A 23,424-nucleotide genomic window follows, 5' to 3' on the forward strand; every position below is an offset into this window, starting at 1 on the left:
AACAATAAAAAAGATAAAAATGGTTTTATATAGCTACTTACATCATAGCCTAGAAGTTCTGTCTGTGTGGATTTATCTACTCTTGAAGCAAAAGCCTTCTGTAAATGCCGGACTTTTCCCTGTAAAATAATAAAAGAATACACATTGTTGGTGAGTCTTCTACACTAATATTCCCCACTTACTAATTTTGATTAGTGTGTAATTCAGGATCTTCTGTGCGTGTCCACTTTGTTCTGTTGGTACCTGACTAATCAGCTTAAATATCTAGAGCTTTAATTTTCAGGTGACCACTACCCAAACCTCGCCACCTTTTCTTCTAATGCAGGAGCCACGGTAGAGGTCTAGAGAGATGATTTGTTTCAGAGCATTTATATTTAAAATCCAAAACACTTTCAATAAATAATATTACCAAAAGGACTCCATAGAGTTTGTTTTTCATTTTTTATGCATCTTAATTCAATTCAGGAGCCCTCACACGCTTGGAAATGTTTTATCTAAGAGATTTCACACTGATCCAACCTGATGATAAATAGGCAAGGAAAGCAATGCACGGAGGAAGTTTGCAATTTCATATTTCAAATGTAAATACAGGCAGTTCAATACAATGGGGATTCTTTCCAAGGACTCCGTTGTAAATCGGTTCTGATGTAGGTCGAATACCTGTTTTTTTTTTTTTTATTTTAAGTTTTCATTATTATTGCCTTTTATTACCAATATATATATCCAATGTTTATTTGTCTTTGGGGGCTGGAAACATTACATATGAACTTACATATATGAGGACATCAACAAATTACACGCAGCAGCACTGTATGTAATACATATTACTAATGATAAGATGCACCAAAAAAAAAAAAAAAGCGTGGTCCCAAGTATGGTTTATCATAACTTGAACATGTTGGCATAAGGTGGGCACTACTTGTATACTGATTCTTCATCTACTATGACTGGGCTACTGTCCACGGTCTTCTCTTCTTATTCCTAAATGTGTCACTTAAAATGGAATCTTACTGTTTGTCACAGCTGGAAGTGCTGTATGTCCATGATCACATTTTATCTTGGGATTGTTACTATCATTACCATCCATTTTGCAATGAGAACAATAAAGTTTGGAAAGCTTGAATAACTTAAGAAATTTCCAAAGTTCATGTGACTCCAGTAAACTGTGTTTGCAACTATTTGCTTTACAGAGGGATTTCGTTGGTTTTCTTCTCTTTCGAATGCTTAATAAAATAATTGTATAATATTTTAATTATAAAAACTGTGATATTCCAAAAAGGGGCAGTGATTACCAAGAACTTCATTACCAAGAATTTCAAATACACAAAATTATTTCTTCACTTCCTTCCCTTCTCCTTCCTCCATTTTCTCCTTACTACTTTTCTCTCTCTCTCCCTCAGTTCTATTAGAGATTACTAGAATTATCAGAGCTGTTTAACAAAGGATAATTTAGGCAGCCATAGTTTTTTTTTTGGTTTATTGAAATATAGAAAAGAAATGCTTTATGCAGTATTAATGTCTCATGCTTTTTCTTCCCTAATCACACAGCTTCTAGCCTTGCTATTCTACTGCTCCATTTCAAAAATGAAATGCAGATTAGATAATTCAAGAAAATGTCAGGAGCGTGAGGTAAAATTAAATTGTTTGAAAAAGATAATTGAAAATTTGGCTAAATTTAAGATGACAAGTAATAAGTTGTGTTTATTTACTTATATTTGGTTGTGGGGGTGGAAAACACGAAGACCTAGGAATAGGCAAAAGAGGCAATAATGTTTGGTATAATGAAAGATTGTTTAGAAATGTTTGATTATCTACTTTTGAAACAGAATGGAATCACTAATATCTGAAAAGTAAATTTTATTATAAATTGGTAGGCATATAAATGAATGTATGTATTTGTGACTATGTACTAAAGCACTGAGCAGGGAAGAACAGTTAGATATGCTTCCATTATGCTTCAGCTCACATTTATATTTTCAAGGATTTCCATCCTGACAATAAGAAGTGGAAGGGTTGTCAAACACTGGCACACTGGTCTAAGTTATAGGACTTAGGAAATTCAAAGATAAATGAAAAATTCATAAACAGCTTTATTAGGCAATATTCATAACGAAAGCAAAAATAAAATAAAATAAAATAAAATAAAATAAAATAAAATAACAACCCATAAAACAAATACACTAAAAACAAATCCTAAAAAAAAACAGTTACCTTTGGAAATAAATCACAGACATTTCTAACAACTTTGTTGTTTGTCAGACATTAGTCACAACACCAAGTATATGGCATATACAAAGTATTTACTATGTAGGCACATGTAAGCCATATTCAAATACAGAGATTAAATTACAAGTTTCCAATAGATTTGGGTGCATGTGTTTAAGAATTAAATATTGTATTTAGAGTGACAAAAAAAATAGGCAATAAATGCATGTAAGTTTGTGATGAATATCTGTAACATACAATTAGAAGGTTAAATGAAAAATATACAGCTTTCAGAACAGAAGTCTCTATTGATCTCTTGCTTTTCTGTTTGTCTTGTGAGTAGAGTTACTGAGGATCTTTGTTTTGGATTCTTTTCAGGTATAACTATTTTGAAAGATGTTAAACAGCCTTGGAAGACATACATGAGATTCCCTTCAGAGCAGAAGACAAGTCTGTTTGCTGTCCAGTGTAATAAAGACAATGTCACTCTCTGGGATGAAAGTTGTACAAGCTGGCTAACAGCCCATTCTAAAGACTGGAGTTTCCTATGCTCAGGGTTCTTAAACTGTGACATAAATCCACTGTAAGTGCACCTGGGCCACTCCATGGGACTTAAGGGGCAACGAGAACCAATACAAGCATGAAGCTCATATTGCCTGCTATGGCATGAGTAATAATGTCCTCTGTCTCTGACCCATGAGTCTCATGTCCTCTGTAAACATCTATGAAATGTAGAAGGTTAACCTGACATTTCAGACCCCTCATAGTTCTTGATATTATCATTGTATTGGAAAGTTACTTAATAAAATATACACTGAGATATAATTTGAATCTGCTAAAAATAATTTGTTATACATGGAAAAACATGACTTAAAGCAGAATAATGATATTTTCAAAACCATTCATTATTTTAAAAATATTTATTAAATGATTATTATGTGAAAAGCAATTTGTTATATTCCAAGGATACATTGATGAATAAGAGGAAAAAAAAGCTTTTTATCCTAAATATGTTTATAATAATAAACAACAAATAGACATTAAGCAGACATTTATTGATAAATTTAGTATATGATAAAAAGGGTAGAAAATACACCACAAAAGTAGTTATTAATGGATGGTGGAATTTCAGATAATTTTTATTTCTTATGTAAGAAATGAATATATATCCATTTATCTGTCTACCTGAAATATCAGAAATATAGAGCCAAATATAGAAATATAGAACCAAAGCATAATCATAGATTTTCAGTCCCATACTGACTCAATATAATGAGAAAGATCTTGATTAAAATTATTGGTTTATTTCAGTACAGATATAAATTTCACCTTCACAACACAAATAGGTTTGCACTCCTTAATTCATTCATGGGCATTGCTCAAGGTGCAAAGGACATGAAGAAGAAAAAGAAGGTATATTCCCTTTTAAAAACTTTCAGTGTGAGAGAGAGAAAAATCAAAGGCAATTAGTATTCAATACAGAAGGTAAAGTTACTATAAAGATAGGTAGTTATCATAAAGATAGATAGGAAAGTTACCATATAAGTATGGTATCTGTGGGTGTGTTAGAGAAGAGACATTTGGGAAACCAAATAATTAAAAATGCAGAAGCCAGTGATAAGATCTGAAAGATAAATGATTTTTAGCCAAGTTGGAGTAAGAGGGGTGCTGGGCCTTTCTTTGTTAACAGCATTTGCAAATATTTAGAAGTAAGTGACCTGACAAAGATATGCATAAACAGCTACTAGTTCAAAATTGCCAAAGGGGAGACAGTGAAAAAGAAAATACTGAGGAATGAAACTAGAGTGGTAAATTAAGTCTAGGCCAGAAAGGATAGAATGCTATGCCAAAGGATATAAAAACCCGTTGCCGTGGAGTCGATTCCAACTCATCGCAACCCTAGAGGTCAGAGTAGAACTGCCCCATAGAGTTTCTAAGGAGCAGCTGGTGGATTTGAACTGCCGATCTGTTGGTTAGCTCCCGAGCTCTTAACCACTGTGCCACCAGGGCTCCAAAACGATATAAAAGTTGCCCTAATTTTCAAAATATTATTTTAGAATTAAAGGCCACAAATATTTAAGGTAAATTAGAACATAATTTGTTACTTAAATACTTCCTTCGCCTCATATTTTGTATGAGAAGTGGAACCAGTAAGAAGCAACTTTGAGAAAACTGTTAAAGTGTATTGGACTTTGTTTTTTTTTTTCTTGACCATCAGTTAGTTCACCACAAGAGATTTAATGTGGCTCTACTTCAGATTCTCCAGTGCAAGCAGGCATTACAGTTCCTTCTAACCACCCTCAGAGGAAGAGTGGAGAATTAAAGCAATGCTTTTAAAATTACTCAACTTCTGGCAGACACATTTTATAAATAAGTCTATACCCTGACAAAACATTTAATTGTCTTTAAATTTTCATTTCCACACAATGACAATATCAATACTTAACAAAACACACCTCTTATACCTTCTCATGTAAGGTTAATAAAACATATGCATGCTTAGAATCAAACCACAAGAAATAAGACAGGAGATTATGTAGAAAAAACTATAGCCAAAATGGGATGAAAATAATTTCGTATTTACACTTGCTGTTCAGTTGCTGTCTGAGCAAAGTCCTGAATATGTGGAGTCTTTTTTAACATTACATAGTATTGGTATATGAATAATAGAATGATTCTTTACTCCAAAATTTCCAAATTACGTCATTTAAGATTAAAAGTACTATAACCACATCTGCATAAGAAAATTAAATGCACATAAACAGAAAAAAAATAACTAATTTACAAACTAAGAGAGTGTACTAATATTCACATTCCCTCTTATTTTGTAATCTTTACTACCATCACCACCACCACCATCACCATCAATTATCAGATGACATTAATAGAACATTAGTTATATGCGAGGCACTGTATGAGGTAATATACTTGAATTCTCTAAAGAATATACAATATCAGTGTCATTGTCCCCTTTTCAAACATGAGGAAACTGACAGTAAGTTGAAGTCAACTGTTAAAGTTCACACAAGTTAGTAAGTACAGCGGTTAAGATGAAAACCTTCTCTATCTGTATCCAAACCTTGCTCTTTCTATAAAGACATTCTGACTTTTTGAAAAAGCCTACAAATAGTGTTCCTGCTCCTATTTCACACATACAAAACTGTTTATAATGGCTACCCAGCTGGTAATTACAGGTGGTAAGAAAATGATTCTTGATTTTCACACAGGCTATATTCTCTTGCTGACTCAAGTCATTTTGACTCAAGGAAGAAGCAATTTAAGATTACTTAAGATTTACCAATTATTTCCTGCAAAAGCTACAATACTACAGAAGACCTGTTATTATAAACACGATCAGTAATTCATTTTGGAGCACAGGTTAGAAATAAAATGATAAAGTTAATATAGACTGATAACAGAATTAGAAGACGTGAAAAAGTAAACTAAAAAAACAAAATTTTGAAAGGCATGAAATCCTTTTGATAGGAATGATATCATCAGTTCAAGTAGAATAATCTGAAAATGTATTCTGCTTAAGCTGTTAGCATCATTCCTGACGCATGGTATGTGTTTGTGTGTGTGTGCGTGGACATGCGTGCATATGAATGTGTACATACATGCACGTGTCTCACCTAGGCCTTCAGAACTGTTATTCAGAAACATGCGTATGGACATTTGTGAATGTTGCTTCAAAAAATTGTAGTTTTGCTTTCTTTCATTACCCTACATTTCGAGGTTAGTGAAAAATCAGCTTTATGGATTGCGTATTCCAAGCATCTGCCTCCACAATATATGCCCTCCCAACAAAAAAGCTATCCCCTAATTTCTTCTAAGATCTTTAAACTTAATTTCATCAATTTAAAATATTATTTATTGAACACTTGAGTATAAAAAGCATGATAGGTACTGTTTTCATTTATGGGTTCCCACGTGTCCTCATGTGAGCATATACTGCCAAGGAAGCAATGAGGAGGAAGGAGTGTAGTAAAAACAAATGAACAAACAAAAAACAAGACAAAATTAGGAGAGAACCAGCACAACTGGCAGATTTTATAATGAAGCCTAAAATTACCAGGGAAGTATTGTGCTGGCCGTTATTTTTGTCCTATTTTAGGACATATTTGTATTATTTACCATTATTACATTCTTTCTTGATTTTCGAAACAGGAAAATCTTTAAAATACTAGCATGCCTTAAGCTGCACGATTTGTTTTTATTTTAGGTATTAAATAGTTACTATCTTCTACTTGAGCTGTTAAAAATTTATGCATATAAAACTAAGCACAGTAAACCAGGCTGAAATGAAAATACTCAATAACACAGGAAATATGCCCAAGTTATCTTAAATTCCTATTTTAATTTTTTTTTTTATACAGAAGTGAAATTCCTCAAAAAGATGAAAAAGGGAAACCATTTTTAAAAATGGAGTATAAGGGGCTACTTGCAGTAGTTAGCTTTAGAATCTATAATAAAAAGAAATGAACTCTTATTGATGAATAAAATAAACAGATGCTGGTACATAGTGATGACAGTACTACTCAATGAACATGCACCTTGAGGAAAAAAAAGCACCTGGGATTTATCCAACTTTTTCAAAAAAAAAGGAAAATAGTAGGTTTGAGTTAGGAAAAACAATACTTTCAAATGCAAAAAAAAAAAAAAAAAAGGACTGCTTAAAAAAGTCCTGAATTTGTAAGTCATGGATCTAAAGGTTAAATATATGGATTTGAATTCCGGTGAGCACAGTGAGGCCGAGTCCATGACCAGCACAGGTAAAGAGCGAATGTGGCTGCCTGGCTGGTAAGGCTGGGGCCAGAGCGGAAGGGAGGCTGGGGCAGAAAATCCAAGTATAACGCATAACGCCGATGTCTGCATAACGACTTGGTCTTTGGAACCTAACCATGCTGATAAGTGAGGAGTGGGTGTATTATTTTTCTTGTTTTGTTTTGGAAAATGACAAACATACATCAAAAAGTAGGGAGAATAACAGTAGGGAGAAGAAACTGTAGCCACTGCCCAACATCAATAATGGGATTTATAAAAAAGCTTTAGTATTCCCTTAAATAACTGCCCTGTCAGTACTGTCCTTAAAGGGACCCTGCTCTGGCTCTCCTCCACCTTGACTGTCTATGGCGAGCTGATGCTGTGGGGCAATAGGGAAGTGTCACAATCAAAGCCCAAGTCCCTGGTTCCATACCATATTCCAGCTATACAGAACCCTGCAATTCACTACTCAAATGTTTCCAAACCCATGCGTACCTGTTCCATGCCCACGTCCTCCTGAGGATCGTCCAAGAAATGGCTAAGGGGCAGTTGTTTGCTGATAGGTGCAGAGCTTGGGCATTTGCTCGGTAAATCACACATGTGTTTATGAGGCTCCGAGGGACATTGTGTTAGGCAGTAATAGACTAGGTTGGGTTAGGAGCCATGGCTGGTTCTCTCCACTTTGCCAAATTCTTGCACAGAATCCAAGAGAATCTAAAAATATCTATAATTTGATCATGGATTTCCAAGCATAATTGCAAAGCATAACTGCCAAGATAAGATAAACAACTTTTTAAGCTTTATAACTTCAATATTTAGACATTTATTATTTGAGTCCCCATTTGTGGTCTTGCCTTGGGTTTTCCAAATGTTAGTGGCTGACCTGTTACTGAGATATTTTTAGTTTGTGGTCACCACAACTCAAGAAAGGCATTGTGAAATTTTAAAAACTTGTATGAAAGACCAAATCGATAGTTTATTTTACATATATATGTTATAAAAAGGGGGGGACTAAAATTGTAAAGACAAACACAGAGAAAGTATCAGTGAATCAATATAACAAACATCTGACTAACATGATAACTATTTTCATTTAATTTTATGATACCTTAGTAGGAAACAGCCTTATCTCCTCCACCATCTACCATTTTGAGACTGGATTGTCCGTGATTTTTATAACAAATAAGGGAACTCAAATCTTTACACAGCATGTTTTAAATTTATTAAAGTCATTACCCATGAGAGGATGTACAACTGAAAATATAACTAGATTTAAGAAGGGTTTAGGTACTGTCATTTAAAGTCAGAGATACATGGATCAAAAGTGTAAATTGGGAATATTAAGATGTATTCCTAATACCTTTGAAATTGAAATTGAGAATACCTGTAACCAGATTACTGCATGCAATGGTCTAGATATAAAACCTACAGTTTTACTTATTTTTTTAAATTAATTTTTATTAAGCTTCAAGTGAACATTTACCATTCCAATCAGTCTGTCACATGTAAGTTTACATACATCTTACTCCCTTCTCCCACTTGCTCTCCCCCATTGAGTCAGCCCTTTCAGTCTCTCGTTTTGTGCCAATTTTGTCGTCTTCCCTCTTTCTCTATCTTCCCATCCCCCTCCAGTCAAGAGTTGCCAACACACTCTCCAGTGTCCACCTGATTTAATTAGCTCACTCTTCATCAGCGTCTCTCTCCACCCCCCCGCTGACCAGTCCTTTTCATGTCTGATGAGTTGTCTTCGGGGATGGTTCCTGTCCTGTGCCATCAGAAGGTCTGGGGAGCATTGTCTCCGGGATTCCTCTAGTCGCAGTCATACCATTAAGTATGGTCTTTTTATGAGAATTTGGGGTCTGTATCCCATTGGTCTCCTGCTCCCTCAGGAGTTGTCTGTTGTGCTCCCTGACAGGGCAGACATCGATTGTGGCCGGGCACCAACTAGTTCTTCTGGTCTCAGGATAATGTAGGTCTCTGGTTCATGTGGCCCTTTCTGTCTCTTGGGTTCTTGGTTGTCGTGTGACCTTGGTGTTCTTCCTTTGCCTTTGCTCCAGGTGGGTTGAGACCAATTGATGTATCTTAGATGGCCGCTTGTTGGCATTTAGGACCCCAGACGCCACATTTCAAAGTGGGATGCAGAATGTTTTCATAATAGAATTGTTTTGCCCATTCACTTAGAAGTCCCCTCAAACCATGTTCCCCAGACCCCAGCCCCTGCTCCGCTGACCTTTGAAGCTTTCATTTTATCACGGAAACCTCTTTGCTTTTAGTCCAGTCCAATTAGACTGACCTTCCTTGTATTGAGTGTTGTCTTTCCCTTCACCCAAAGCAGTTCTTATCTACTGATTGATCAATAAAAAAAACCTCTCCCTCCCTCCCTCCCTCCCCCCTTTGTAACCACAAAAGTATGTGTTTTCTCCGTTTTTTCTATTTCTCAAGATCTTATAATAGTGGTCTTATACAATATTTGTCCTTTTGCCTCTGACTCATTTCGCTCAGCATAATGCCTTCCAGATTCCTCCACGTTATGAAATGTTTCACAGATTCGTCACTGTTCTTTATCGATGCGTAGTATTCCATTGTGTGAATATACCACAATTTATTTACCCATTCATCCGTTGACGGACACCTTGGTTGCTTCCAGCTTTTTGCTATTGTAAACAGAGCTGCAATAAACATGGGTGTGCATATATCAGTTTTACTTATTTTTAACACAACTTGAATGATGTTTCCTATTTAAATTCTAACATTACTCTTCTAATTTCAAGATTTTTTCAAGGAGCAGATAATATTATACCAGCATAGTTTCCCTAATGGTGGGTTAAACAAATATATATTTGATATCTTATGTGCTTATGATAGGCTAATCCAATTTTTCTCATTTAACACTTTTTTCAGTAAGGTGGAGCTAATTAAGAAATGCCTCAAAAAAGTGGTATGAAGTAGAGGACTTTGAGTTAGAATCTATAAACTAGAGATATGAATTGTCAGGGTTAAAAATAGTAGGCATTTAGTGACTGACTAGTAAAGGCATGAGGGAAGTTGTGATTGGGAAATATCTCCCAGATGGTTTTGGTTTTGCCTCCTCCACATTCAAGATATTAATTGATTACGTCTTCAAAATTCATTGCACAATCAATTCTTTTTATTTGCACTGCCACTATCTTGGTCCACTACTTAGGGGCGAGCTGGGGAGCAGAGCATCGAGGTGGGTTGAGGTGGCACAAGTCACCTCCAGAGCCTCAGAGCCTCCTAACTGGCTTCTCTGTCTTCACCCATGCTTCCTCCACTGCATCCTTTCTGTAAACAGCAGCAAAGTTACCTAAAAATGTAACTGGGATCACACCACTACTATCTGCTAAAAATTCATTGGTTGCTGAGCACTTGAAATGTAGTTAGTCTAAGCTGAGATGTGTTGTAAGTGTAAATTATACACTGCACTGTGAGGACTTGGTACAATAAAATCTTAACAAAATATTTCATGGATAATTTTACGTTGATTATACCTTAAAATGATAATATTTTGGGTATACTGGGTTAAATAAAATATATTCGAAATACTCAACTACATAAGTGGTTCTGATTTATGGCTTACTTTATATTTCAAAAAAAAATTTTTTTTTTTTATATTTCTATATAACAGTTCTCATCTGTAAAATAAAAATTAAACTCTTCGCCATGTTGTACAGCCTCTGTCTCCCATGGTTCTACTTCTTATGTTAACTTCATCTCATACCATTCTTTCACCTGTGAACTTGACTCTACTCACTCTCATCTTTCAGTCTCTTGAATGGGCCAAGATTTTTCCCACTTGAGGAACTTTTAACAAGCTATTCCTTCCATCTGGAATGTTCCTCGTATTAAATGTTGCTACCTTAGTGATATCCTTTCTAAAGCACATTCCCATCTCCAGATGAGTTCATGTTTTAATATCTCATTCACCAAATGTCTCTCATTTCAAGGGAAAATTATTTTATTTCTTTGTCTGTTTACTGATATTCAGTCTGTCTTTCTCGCTACCAAGTAAGTTCCTTACTGCAAGGACCATGCCTATTTAGACTATTATTTATTATGATGTTGGCTGTTGGTTTTGTATAGATGCCCTTTATTATGTTGAAGAATTTCCCTTCTATACCTATTTTGTAGAGAGTTTTTATCAGGAATGGGTGTTGAACTTTTTCAAATGTCTTTTTTGCATCTACTGAGATGATCATGTGATTCTTTTATTTATGTGGTGGATTATGTTGATTGATTTTCTAATGTTGAACCATCCTTTCACACCTGGTATGAATCCCACTTGGTCGTTCTGTATTATTATTATTATTATTTATATGATTCTGAATTCTATTGGCTAGAATTTTTGCATCTAAATTCCTGAGAGATATTTCTCTGTAATTAGAGTGGCAACAGATTAAAAATGATATATGAATTAAAGAGTTGTTCTAATAATTTCAGGATGTGCAGATGTCTGAAGAGAAACCAAAATAAAGGGAGAAGAAAGGCACAACAAAGAAAAAGTGATGGCATTAAAGAACAAGCAAAAATCAGGCTAGTTTCTGAGGATTTGATGCTATAACACCAAGCGAGGAATATTTATTTTCATAAGTAGATCAAGTTTTTTTTTTTTTTTCCGGAAATGCTTATATGTTCAATCCTTACTCTTGCCTGAACTTTATACCGTGAGTGAAAAATTATTGAGCTGATTCCTCCAACGAAGATAATTAGATGAAAAAATAATGACAGGAAATAGGGCTCAGGAGAATTTTTGATGCTTTGTGTCCCAAACACTCCTTCATGAACAGCTTCCTGGTCTATAAAACATACATTCTATTAGTCCGGGGGACCCTTCATTCCTCTGGTCCAAATTTTGATAGAAATACTCCTCATTTGTTTTCCTACTTCTCACTCTCTCCTCCCATAAACTGGTAGGTGACTTTGGGAGAAAGAAGCATGCTCTGCTTCTTAATGGGCATGGCTGGTCCACAGGATGAAACCTCAGCTTGTCTAGGCATGAGTTTATAGCCTCTTGCCCTGTGGGAGAGGTTTGCAACTTTCTATTTGTGACAGTGACTCCAGTAGTTCACTTCAGTTCAGAGAAGAATGTGTTGGAAGCTCATTTGACTGCATTTCAATCAGGTTTAGATTGTATTGTATTATAAACCAATTTTGTTGAATCCGTTTTCTATTTTGCAACTGGTTCTGAATTTAGGAGAGTAAAGTAAGGGTGTTGTTTATTATTCTATTTAAATCCCAAGAGTCATAGTCAGATACAGATATAACCCATTGCCGTCGAGTCAGTTGTGACTCATAGCTACATACTCATAGACACAGATATAAATACAGATATATCCCTGTTTTTACTTGTCATTGAGTTGATTCTGACTCATGGAGTTGCCATGTGTGCAGAGTAGTCCTGCTCAAACAAGTTTTCAAGGATGTGACCTTTGGGAAACGAACTGGCTGGCCTGTCTTCTGAGATGCCTCTGGGTGGGTTTGAACTGCCAGTCTTTTCGTTAGAAGTCAAGTGTTTAACCATTTGTGCCACCCAGCGACATAAATATAAATTAAAAAGAAAAAGAAGTTGCACTGAGTCAATGCCAACTCATAGAGACCCCATAGGACAGAGCAGAACTGCCCCCATAGGGTTCCCAAGACTATAATCTTTACAGAAGCAGACTACCACATCTTTCTCCCAAGGAGCAGCTGGTGGGTTTGGTGCAGCTAGTGGGTTCAAACCACTGACATTTTGGTTAGCAGCCAAGGGCTTTCACCACTGCACCACCAGCGCTCCTTGCAAATATAAATATCCAAACCAAACCAAATTCATTGCTGTCAAATCGATTCCAACACATAGCGAGGCTATACAGAGTGTCAATATAGTTATTGGGAGGGGCTAAGAGAGTTATAATAGTGTTTACCAATACAACAGTTATAGATCCTTATTTCAACCTTGAAAATTATTCCTGTAAAAAAAAAATATCTGTATCACCAAAAACATAAACCTGGCTGCAATACCGAGATTAACATCTTGAAAATATGGCAAAGATTCCTTTAGATTTTCCTCACTTGATATTTTTATTGAAGAAGTTCAGGATATAATACCCTACCCATTTTTATCACTATGGTTTAAAAATGAGGTTCCAGTTTTGCAGAAAAGATTCACTTTAGAGGTTTGTGAGCATTTTATTTTATGGTATTGATTTAATTTTAATGTATATAAAATTTTTTATAAATGAAGTGACACAAATGTCTTCAAGACAGTCATTCATTGTCAGCAATATGCTGATGACAGCATCCGGAAACACAAGCATAAGGGAGACAAGAAGAAGATCACTAAAGACTTGCACAGTCAGCACAGCACTACAGGTTGACAATCAGCTAGAAGACAACGGATGTCATGAATCAAAGTACACCAGACAAACTGTACACACACAACATACTATACTGGCAAACTCAAGAAATTCTGACTGCCATAAAAAGCACTGTCCTTCAATTATCCTTTAGCACACTTATAAGCAAAAGTGAGGAATCCTGAATATATGGTGTATATATATATAAAGAGAGAGAGAATATATATAGAGAGAGAGTATATACATAGTGAGACAGAGATACAGAGACACAGAGAGGAGAAAGACAGAGAGAGTGTGTGCAAATCTAATGGGGCAGAGAACTTGAATTATATTTGACTGAAGAAATTACTTAGTTGATTTAGATGTCTGTTTATTCATCTGTTAAACAGAAATGAAAGGCAAAGACATTTAAGGCTGGACTTAATTGAGTCCAACACATATTTAGTGAGTATTTATTATGCATTAATTCATCCATCAAGTAATTATGTAGTACATTTAACTATGTAAATAAACTATGTATTTACTCTCTCTTCTGTATAATTAGAAATACAATAAAATTTCATTTTGTTTAGTATATATTATATTATTTTATATTTACAAAAAAAAAACTATTTCTATGAACTTTTGGCAGATTGCTCACTGTAAGCATCAGCTTTAGAGCCCACCTCCTTAGTAAGACATAGCTCCACTGTGCTGCTAGCATAGGAGTAGCAGGCTCTGTGCAAACATGAGTGGTATGTGTAGAGTGTTGAACACAATGTATTCAGTACTGATAAAGTAGTACAGAAAGTGTTATTTGTCCTTGCTCTTTCACTGCTTATAGTTTATAGACAGGCTTCAAATAAGGAAAACATACCAAGAGGTTTAAAATTACAAATTCTTCTCATGTAAAGTGCAATAAAACACACACACACAAAGTAATTAATTATGCTTTCCCCCATGCTCAGGAGAAGCCAAGGCAAATCATTAAAAAAAAAAAAAAAATTACAATTTTTGATAAGAGAAGCAATGATTTGCCAGGAGAGAGAATAACATGAAAGATGCCCTCCATTTATATTTGATGGTCAGGGTGGGCCTTCCAGAGGGAATAGCATTTAAGGGTAAATCTACAGGACAAGGACACAGATAGTAAGCAGGGCCAGTGTTTCAGACAGAGGAATCAGAAAAAGCCTGTGGGCTGGGTGGGGTGGGGTATGCATTTTATTGAGAAACTGAGAGTGGGACTAGAACTTAGTGAGCCAGGGGAGCATCAATGTAAGATGATGGTGGGCTGTGTGAAGATTGGATTTTCTGTTAAGTGCAGTGAGAAACCACTGAAGGGGTTCAAGTATGATTCAATTGTTTTTAACAAACATCATTCTGTGTACTTTATAGAGAAGAGAATGAAGGTAGGAAAGATGTGGGAAGAAGGAAGCTAGGAGGCTATTACAGTAGTCTAGAAGAAACGCTTTTGGCAAGAGGGATGCTCTTCTTGTGTGTCACTGAGTTGATTCTGACTCATAGTGATTTTATAGCTCAGAGTAGAATTGCCCCATAGGGTTTCCTAGGCTGTCATCCTTACAGGAGCAGATTGCCAGGTCTTTTCTTCCGTGGAGCTGCTGGTGGGTTTGAACCACCAATCTTTCAGTTAGCAGTCCAGCACAAAACCATTGTGCCACCAGGGCTTCTTCCAGCAAGAGGGATAAAGACCTATGTATTTTTCAGACTCTAAATGGGAGCTAGATTTAAAGGATGGTATTTTGTTTTGTTTTGTTTTTTTACCCTAATGGATAAATTAAGGAAAAGAGAAATGTCAAGAACGACTCTCAAGTTTCTGTTTTGAGGTTGGATGGTGGTGGCATTTCTGATATGGGGAATATTGTAGAAGAAGTAGGTTTAGTTGGAAATGGGATTGGTTGGGGCATAAGAAACAGGTTGAATTTAGAATGAGGGTGAAAAGGAGATATTGAGCATATTAAAAAGTAATATACATTTGAGAGATCCAAGTATCAAGAGGTATATATCTACATAAGTCATAAGAGAGGACTAGAATGCTGAAAGCTAATGGTGCTAGTAACCATGCTGAGAACACAACAAATCTTTCTATGAATGCATTCATTTTACAGATGGTAATAAACACTCACCCATTCTGCCCAGCTGGCCTCATTGCCTCCCTTATACATGCACACTTTCCTAGAAATTCACTATCCTGCACTTTAGCCACAAGGCATTTGCCAAAGCTGCCACATAAACCAATATGGCCACCTTGTCATGGTTAATTGATTTTCAGAGGCTGTTCCCTTAACTCAAGCTTGGCTGGAGACCTTTCTTGGCAATTTTGGTACTAGAATAAGAAAACAGGTTAATCTATCTTCCGGTGCCTGGATGAAAAGTAGTTAAGTTGGAGAGCTATTAATGATCATGTTTATGGTCACGCAGACCACAAAAGTACCAGACCTGGTGTCTAGAGAGACGATAAAAGCAGAAAATCAAAGAACAGCAAAGACAGAGTGAAAGTTGATTGTCCGAGTTGCTGATTACAGCTGCTCCTAGAGCCTCAGTCTTGTCCTGGGTTCACGAGTCACCCCAGTAGTCTTTTTAATAAATTCTCCTTTTGTTTAACATAGAAAGAATTGTCTCTCTTATACTTATAGCCAAAAGAGTCCTAGTAAGGAAAACAAAAAAACAAGACCAGACATTAAGGAAAGAGAAACCAGTTCCAAAGAAATTAAATAATAGTTCCAAAACTTCAATAAATAAGTAGCAGTCCTCAAGTCCAGTACTATTTCCTATATAAAACTTGTTTATTTAGCTTTTACATTTAAATACATTATTAAGCATTTTAACACCCACAAGGACATTTTAATAATAAAAAGGTATACACTCACAATTTAAATATATCCATATTTAGTATTTGCATGTTATCATCTTTGTTTACCTATTTTATATATTTTCAGCAATAAACCTACTCCCACTGAGTCAGTTCCAACTCAGAATGACCCTCTGTCATAAAGGCAGAACTGCTCCACAGGGCTTCCAAGGCTGTAATCTTCACAGACGCAGACTGCCAAATCTTTCTGCAGCAGAGCAGCTGGTAAGTTTGAACCACTGACCTTTCAGTTAGCAGCTGAGTACTTAAACCACTGTGCCACCAAGGCTCCTTAATTTTTTTTAAACAATAGATGCAACATTATTTATTCCAAGCGTGATACTTTCAAATGCCCTCATATAAAGCATATAAAACCCACTGCCGTCGAGTCGATTCCAACTCATTATAAAGCATATAGAAGTGTATAAAAATTAAAACTGAAATTTTTCTTCTCCTCCCACCGCAGTTCCCTTACAGATTTAAACACCATTAACTGTTTTGGTTCTTGTTTATTCTTAAGAACACAATAATTTAATAAAATACATATTTTCACTATTTTTTGATTCATCACATTTAGACATCATGGAGTGACAGCCAATAAAAAGAGTGAGGAATTAACATACTTTTTTTACCTGTCACCTCTCTTTCTCCTTCCCTCTTCAATTTTAATTGACATTATAATTTAAAATGTTGTTCATCATACTTCCAATCATAACTAATATTTTAAGTGATATATTTAAATCTCTATTACTTGATGTCAAATTTAGACAATATTATTTATCCTGTTATAAAAGGTTATGGCATCAGCGTCCTTACCCTTCCTTCACCTCTCTATTCTATGCTCAACTTTTATTATTTATTTTAATTTTTACTCTGTTGGATATAATCAGGAGACCTGGTTGTATAGTAGTTAAGAGCTAGGATTGCTTACCAGAAAGTCAGCAGTTTGAACCCACCAGGCACTCCTTGGAAACCCTATAGGGCAGTTCTACGCTGACCTACAGTATAGGGTCACTGTGAGTTGGAGTCAACTCAATGGCAATGGGTTTGGTTTGGTTTTGGTTTTGGATATAATCACATTCTTGTATAATTATGGCAAGTCTTCCATTCTTTTCTTACAGGTTGGGTGTAAATATTAAAAACAATAAACGAGTATATGATTTTTATTATGTAAATATAATTTAAGGTTAAAAAAGCAGTGTAATTAGTTTCATGAAGAAATAAATGAAATCCAACTGAGTAACACTTTTCTAGGTCAAAAGAAAATCTAAGACTCAGTCTAATGAATCTTCTTTTAATTTTATTCTCCCTCCCTTACATGTGTAATTATAATGGGTCTATATTACTGATATTAACATTGTTTGTTAAATCTTGTGGATATTTATATAGCTATTAATTTTTGAATCACAATTTTTATACATATTTCAATTTCTTCTTGACACAAATAGTAGGAACAGAATTACTCAAATATATGTTTTTTTATGGATATTTTCATAGCTCATGGCACATATTGCTAAATTGTTTTCCAAAAAGTTGTATCAATTAAAAATGCCAAAAAAATGAACATGTGACATGCATACTTTCTTTCAGTAATGCTGCCAGTATTGGATTTCATTATTTTAAAAATACTGCCTAGGTTGGCTAATATAATGTGCTATTTCAAGTTCATATTTGCTTACTAACAAGGGAGAGTGAATGAATGTCACTAGGTGTATATACACTATTTTCTCCTTATTGCTATTTCCCCTTATCACTATGGCTATTATATTTATTTCCCTGCACACCAATTAATAAAAATATTAGATTTTGAGAATATTGTTGTTAGTTGCCGTCTAGTCAACTTGGAGTCCTGCAACCCCATGTGTGGAGAACAGAATTGCTTCATAGGGTTTTCAAGACTGTGACCTTTTGGATACAGGTCACCAGTAGTCCTGTCTTCTGAGGCACCTTTCACTGGGTGAACCTCCAATCATTTCACTAATAGTTGAGCACTTAACCATTTGCACTACCCAGGGACTAGTTGAGAATGCTAACACCTGATGCTTAAGAACTGAAGGTAACTTGAGTTTAAAAATTATTAAAAATAATAAAATAAAAATCTACAACAGCAATCAAAATTAAGAAAACTTAAAATTCCTTTTAATATCACACCAGACCCTTCCATTAATTTTATTAGTAAAATCTATACAACTTATTTCAATAATGTCTGTCCCATATGTCCAATGGCCTAGTAGATATGTCCTTGGATATCTCACGAGCATCAAAATCTTAGCATATTCTTGTTTAGAACACTTTCGTCTTCTAATACTTTTTCTTCCTTTCGGATCCCCTGTTCCAGTGAAAGTCATCATCATCATGCAATCTCCCAATTAAAACCTTAAGAGTCATCCTGGATGCCTTTCACATTCAACCCATCACAAATCCAAAGAATTCTATATCCTAAGTAACTTTTAAAAGCATTTCTTCTCTCTATTTTCACTGTCACTGTTTATAATTTTTATAGTTTTCTCACTGTTTATAACTTTTGCCAGAATTCCTGCTAAAACTTTTTGACAGTATTCCCTTCTCCAGTTTTGTTTCACTTAATATGCTCCAAATAACAGAAACTGATCTTTCTAAAATAAAATCAAATCCTGCTTTACTAATTCCTCACAAATTTAAGATCTGTTTAAAACTCTTTAGCATTATTCACTTGACCTTCATGGTCTAGTCACTGGATATTTGTATGATCTTATACTCTCCAAGATACCATAAGATCAAGTAAAAAAAAGATTCCTTTCTGTTTAAGGAATCTAGTAAACTCTAAGGGGCCTTTTTACTATACTTCATGCAAAGCCTAAGTATGTTTACTCTGCTTTCCTCTTCACTTGGCTCAGGGTCTTGATTTCTATGATTTAAAATGTAAATGATTTTACACATTTTACTTGTTTTGGGATCTATAACATAATCCTTGCAATTACAGTGCAAATGGTTTTACATGTTTTCATTCTTTTTCAAAGAGCTGAGTAAAGCGAACAGTGGTTCCTATGTTTCTTAAAGAGAAAAACCCTAGTTTTGCCTTAATCTAACATTACCAATATTCTATAAAACAATATTGATATAGATTTTCATTATAATGAATTTATCCTTGAAGGCCAATAGTTTGAACTCTATAATTTTCTAATTTACCTTGATGAAGCTAAATTTTTAAATCTATTAATCAATTTCCAAGTTATCAGAGCATAATTTTAATCAGATCACACAACAATTTCTACTGAATCCCAAGTATTACCAACTATGACTGCTCATATGGTAAAAAGCTAAGCATAATGTCCAGCACATGAAAAACATCCAATGAATAACCAACTAGAATGGATATTTGTAAGTATGAAAAATGATATACTATTTCATGATGAAGAAAGAAGTGGGTGAAGAGAAAGAAAAAGATAAGAAGGTATGAGAAAGGGAGAGGAAGGAAATGGAAGAAAAAGGCAAAAAAGAGTAGTAGGCTGGCACAAAAGGAAGAAAAAAAGGAAAAACTGGTAGTAGGGATGGAGAAAGGGAACACAAAAAGATGAAGCTAACAGCCAGTATCATCTGTCCTTCTTGGCACAAAACAAGTTGTTTTAGGGTAAAAAAAAAATAAAGAATCATCAAAAATAACTAGAATTTCAAAAAGTATGTTGTGCTCATGTGGATGCTTTCACGTAACAAGTATATACATAGAAACACACATATATCAATAGATTTTCCTTTTCCTTTGATTAGTGCATTTCTTCAGTTAAAAAAAGATTATAAAGTGGTTTAATTCACTAAAATAATATGTGTTGATTATTTAGGCTACAAAAGAAGTCTTATTTAGCAGAACAGTTCAAATCTACACATACGAGAGCATATATTTGAGTAAGATTTCAGAAATCTCAAAACAAGTTGCGTATGTTTTAAACACATGAATCAGCAATGCATTTAAAAATTGCATATTAACAGAAATTTTCTCAAAGATTTATTAGCTAATGCTTGGCATTTCACACTTCATGAGGTGTCCTTTCAAAGGAATACTTATAAGGTCAATTTACAGAACATCCATTTTCCTTGTAAGTGGAGTTTTTTTTTAATTGAAAGATAAACAGATTATCAACTCTGCAATAATATTATGTAGCTATAAAGTTCAAATAAGTAAGCCCTGGTGGTAAAGTGGTTAAGTGCTTGGCTGCTACCTGGTAGGTCGAGTTCGAACCCACCAGCCACTCTGCAAAAGAAACTGTGGCAGTCTGCTTCCATAAGGATTACAGCCTTGGAAACCCTAAGGAGCAGCCTACTATGTCCTGTAGGGTCGATATGAGTCAGAATCGGCTGGATGGCAATAGGTTTGGTTCGGGTTTGGTTTATAAAACGAAAATAAGTAAACTCAGAAAATAAAATTTGTATATCTAAACAATTTAAAAGAGAAAAGCGACGTACAGTGTTGTAAACCACTGTATAGGATTTCATCACATGTATAATACATGTTGAATATTGGTATAAATTTACCACCTACGCATACAAACATTTAGGCAAGATGTCCAATAGCATGGAATGCTTCTAAAAATGACACTGAGGAAACAATAGGGAGAGAAACATAGAGTCCAGGAATTAACAACAAATAAGCAAACAAAAACCAACAATAACAGAAACAAAAACAGTAAGAAGTCTGCTTTAAAATACTGTTTGGGTAATGGATGGCAGAGAAAAGCTAGAGGCAGCAGTGGAAGGGCAGTTAAAATTCTGTTTTCTCTCTCCCCAGTGCCCTTTCACCTCCTTGCCTTGAGGCCACCACTGAGTACTCCCTTTCTTCAAACCACTGCTGTGGGCATCCATGCACGTAACTGTTCTGATGGACTAGCAGTTAATAGAAGTAGGTGGAGCCGAATGGCTTTGGCATTCAGTCCTTTACTTGTCTCCATCCAACCCCCCGGGGTTGTGGAGCACAATTTTTTAAGACTGCATCCTCCTGACTTTCTACTCCCTAAGAAGTGCCTGGATGAAGCAAATGGTTAAGCACTAGATTACTAGCTGAAAGGTTTGTGGTTTGAACCTACCCAGAGGCATCTTGGAAGACAGGCCTGGTGATCTGCTCCTGAAAGGTTTCAGCCTTAAAAACTGTATCTGTACATAAGGGGTTGCCATGAGTCCGAATTGACTCGAGGACTACTAACAACAACAAAGATTTAATGGTGAAAGCCTAGCCAGAGTTTTCCTTGCTGGGTTGTAGCAACATGAAGTGATAACTCTATTGGGTGGTACTCACAGATCAAACAAACTAGACTGAGAAAACCACTACCTCAAAAGGTAAACAATGAACTGGACAAGAAAATGTTCTCTGAAACATTTGATTGAATAATTTAGAATAGGTATGATATACCATAATAAGCACATGAATAAATCAATAAATAAAAGATAACCAAAAATCACATGAGTTGTGGAATGACATCAAGGACACCATACATGAAGAAAGCAAAGTGTACTTAAAAAGACAGGAAAGAAAAGACTAAAATGGATATCAGAAGAGACTCTGAAACTTGGTCTTGAATGTACAAAAGAAGTTGGAAGGAATATACAGAGTCACCGTATCAAAAAGAACTGGTCAATGTTCAACCATTTCAGGAGGTAGCATATGATCAAGAACTGATGGTACTGAAGGAAGAAGTCTAAGCTGCACTGAGGGCACTGGCAAAAAAACAAGGCTCCAGGAATTGACCACTTGAGATGTCTCAACAAACGGTTGCAGGCCTGGAGGTGCTCACTCATCTATGACAAGAAATTTGGAAGACAGCTACCTGGCCAATCTACTGGAAGAGATCCATACTGGTGATCAATCAAGAGAAAGGTGATCCAACAGAATGTGGAAATTATCAAACAATATCATTAATATCACACTAAATCAAAACTTTGCTGAAGATAATTCAAAAGTGGTTGCAGCAGTACATCAATAGGGAATGGCCAGAAATTCAAAATGGATTCAGAAGAGGACTTGGAACTAGGGATATCATTGCTGATGTCATATCGATCTTGGCTGAAAGCAGAGAATACCAGAAAGATGCTTACCTGTGTTTTATTAACTGTGCAAGGGCATTTGACAGTGTGGATCATAACAAATTATGGATAACATTATGAGGAATGGGAATTCCAGAACACTTAATTGTGCACATGCAGAACCTGTACATAGACCAAGAGGCAGCTGTTTGAACAGAACAAGGGGATATTACATGGTTAAAATCAGGAAAGGTGTGTGTCAGGGTTGCATCCTTTTACCATACGTGTTCAATCTGTATGCTGAGCAAGTAATCCGAGAAGCTAGGCTTTATGAAGAATACCAAGGCATTAGGACTGGTGGAAGACTCATTAACTGTCTGCTATATGCGGATGCCACAACCTCGGCTACTAAAAGCAAAGAGGCCTTGAAGCACTTACTGATGAAGATTAAAGACTATAGCCTTCAGTATGGATTTCACCTCAACATAAAGAAAATAAAAATTCTCATGACAGAACCTATAAGCTACAGCCTGATAAACAGAGAAAAGATTGAAGTTCTCAAGGATTTCATTTTACTTGAATCCACGACAGTCAAGAAATCAAATGACATATTGCATTGAGCAAATCTGTTGTGAATGAACTCTTTAAAGATTTAAAAGCAAAGATATCACTTTGAGGACTACGGTGTGCCTGACTTGAACAATGACATTTTCAATCACCTCATATGCATGTGAAAGCTAAACAGTGAATAAAGAAGACTGAAGAAGACTTGATGCCTTTGAATTATGGTGTTAGTGAAGAACACAGAATATACCATGGACTGCCAGAGAAACGAACAAGTCTGTCTTGGAAGAAGTGCAGCCAGAGTGCTCCTTGGAAGCAACGACGAAGAGACTTTGCCTCAGGTACTCTGGACGTGTTATCAGGAGGGACCAGTCCCTGGAGAAGGTTTTCATGCTTGGTAAGGTAGATGGTTAGTGAAAAAGAGGAAGACCCTCAAAAAGATAGATGGACATAGTGGCTGCAACAATGGGTTCAAACATAGCAATGACTGTGAGGATGGCGCAGGACCAGACAGTGTTCTGTTCTGCTGTACACAGTGTCACTATGAGTTGGAACAGAACTGATGGCAGCTAACAACAAAAACAACATCCACATGTATGGATACAAACATACATATGTAACTACACATATATTATTTGGTTGTTGTTGCTGTAGTTATAAAGTTATATGTCATAGCATTTACTAAAAATATCCTTTTTT

The 23,424-nt window shown here is 35.5% G+C and overlaps 1 protein-coding gene across 6 annotated transcripts in view; it reads right to left on the bottom strand.

Annotated features, from left to right (window-relative positions):
- Nucleotides 1–23,424, bottom strand: part of CCSER1 (coiled-coil serine rich protein 1) — a 1,577,476-nt gene that overhangs the window by 717,714 nt on the left and 836,338 nt on the right. For all 6 annotated transcript variants that reach the window (XR_007517628.1, XM_049885715.1, XM_049885716.1 and 3 more), the window contains one exon: nucleotides 42–119. Coding sequence is in view for 5 of the 6 variants with exons in the window: in XM_049885715.1 (XP_049741672.1) it covers nucleotides 42–119 (78 nt within the window). In the remaining variant the exon portion in view is untranslated. The remainder of the gene's footprint in view (nucleotides 1–41; nucleotides 120–23,424) is intronic.

The sequence above is a fragment of the Elephas maximus genome, chromosome 5, assembly GCF_024166365.1.
Source record: "Elephas maximus indicus isolate mEleMax1 chromosome 5, mEleMax1 primary haplotype, whole genome shotgun sequence".
Lineage (NCBI taxonomy): Eukaryota > Metazoa > Chordata > Mammalia > Proboscidea > Elephantidae > Elephas > Elephas maximus.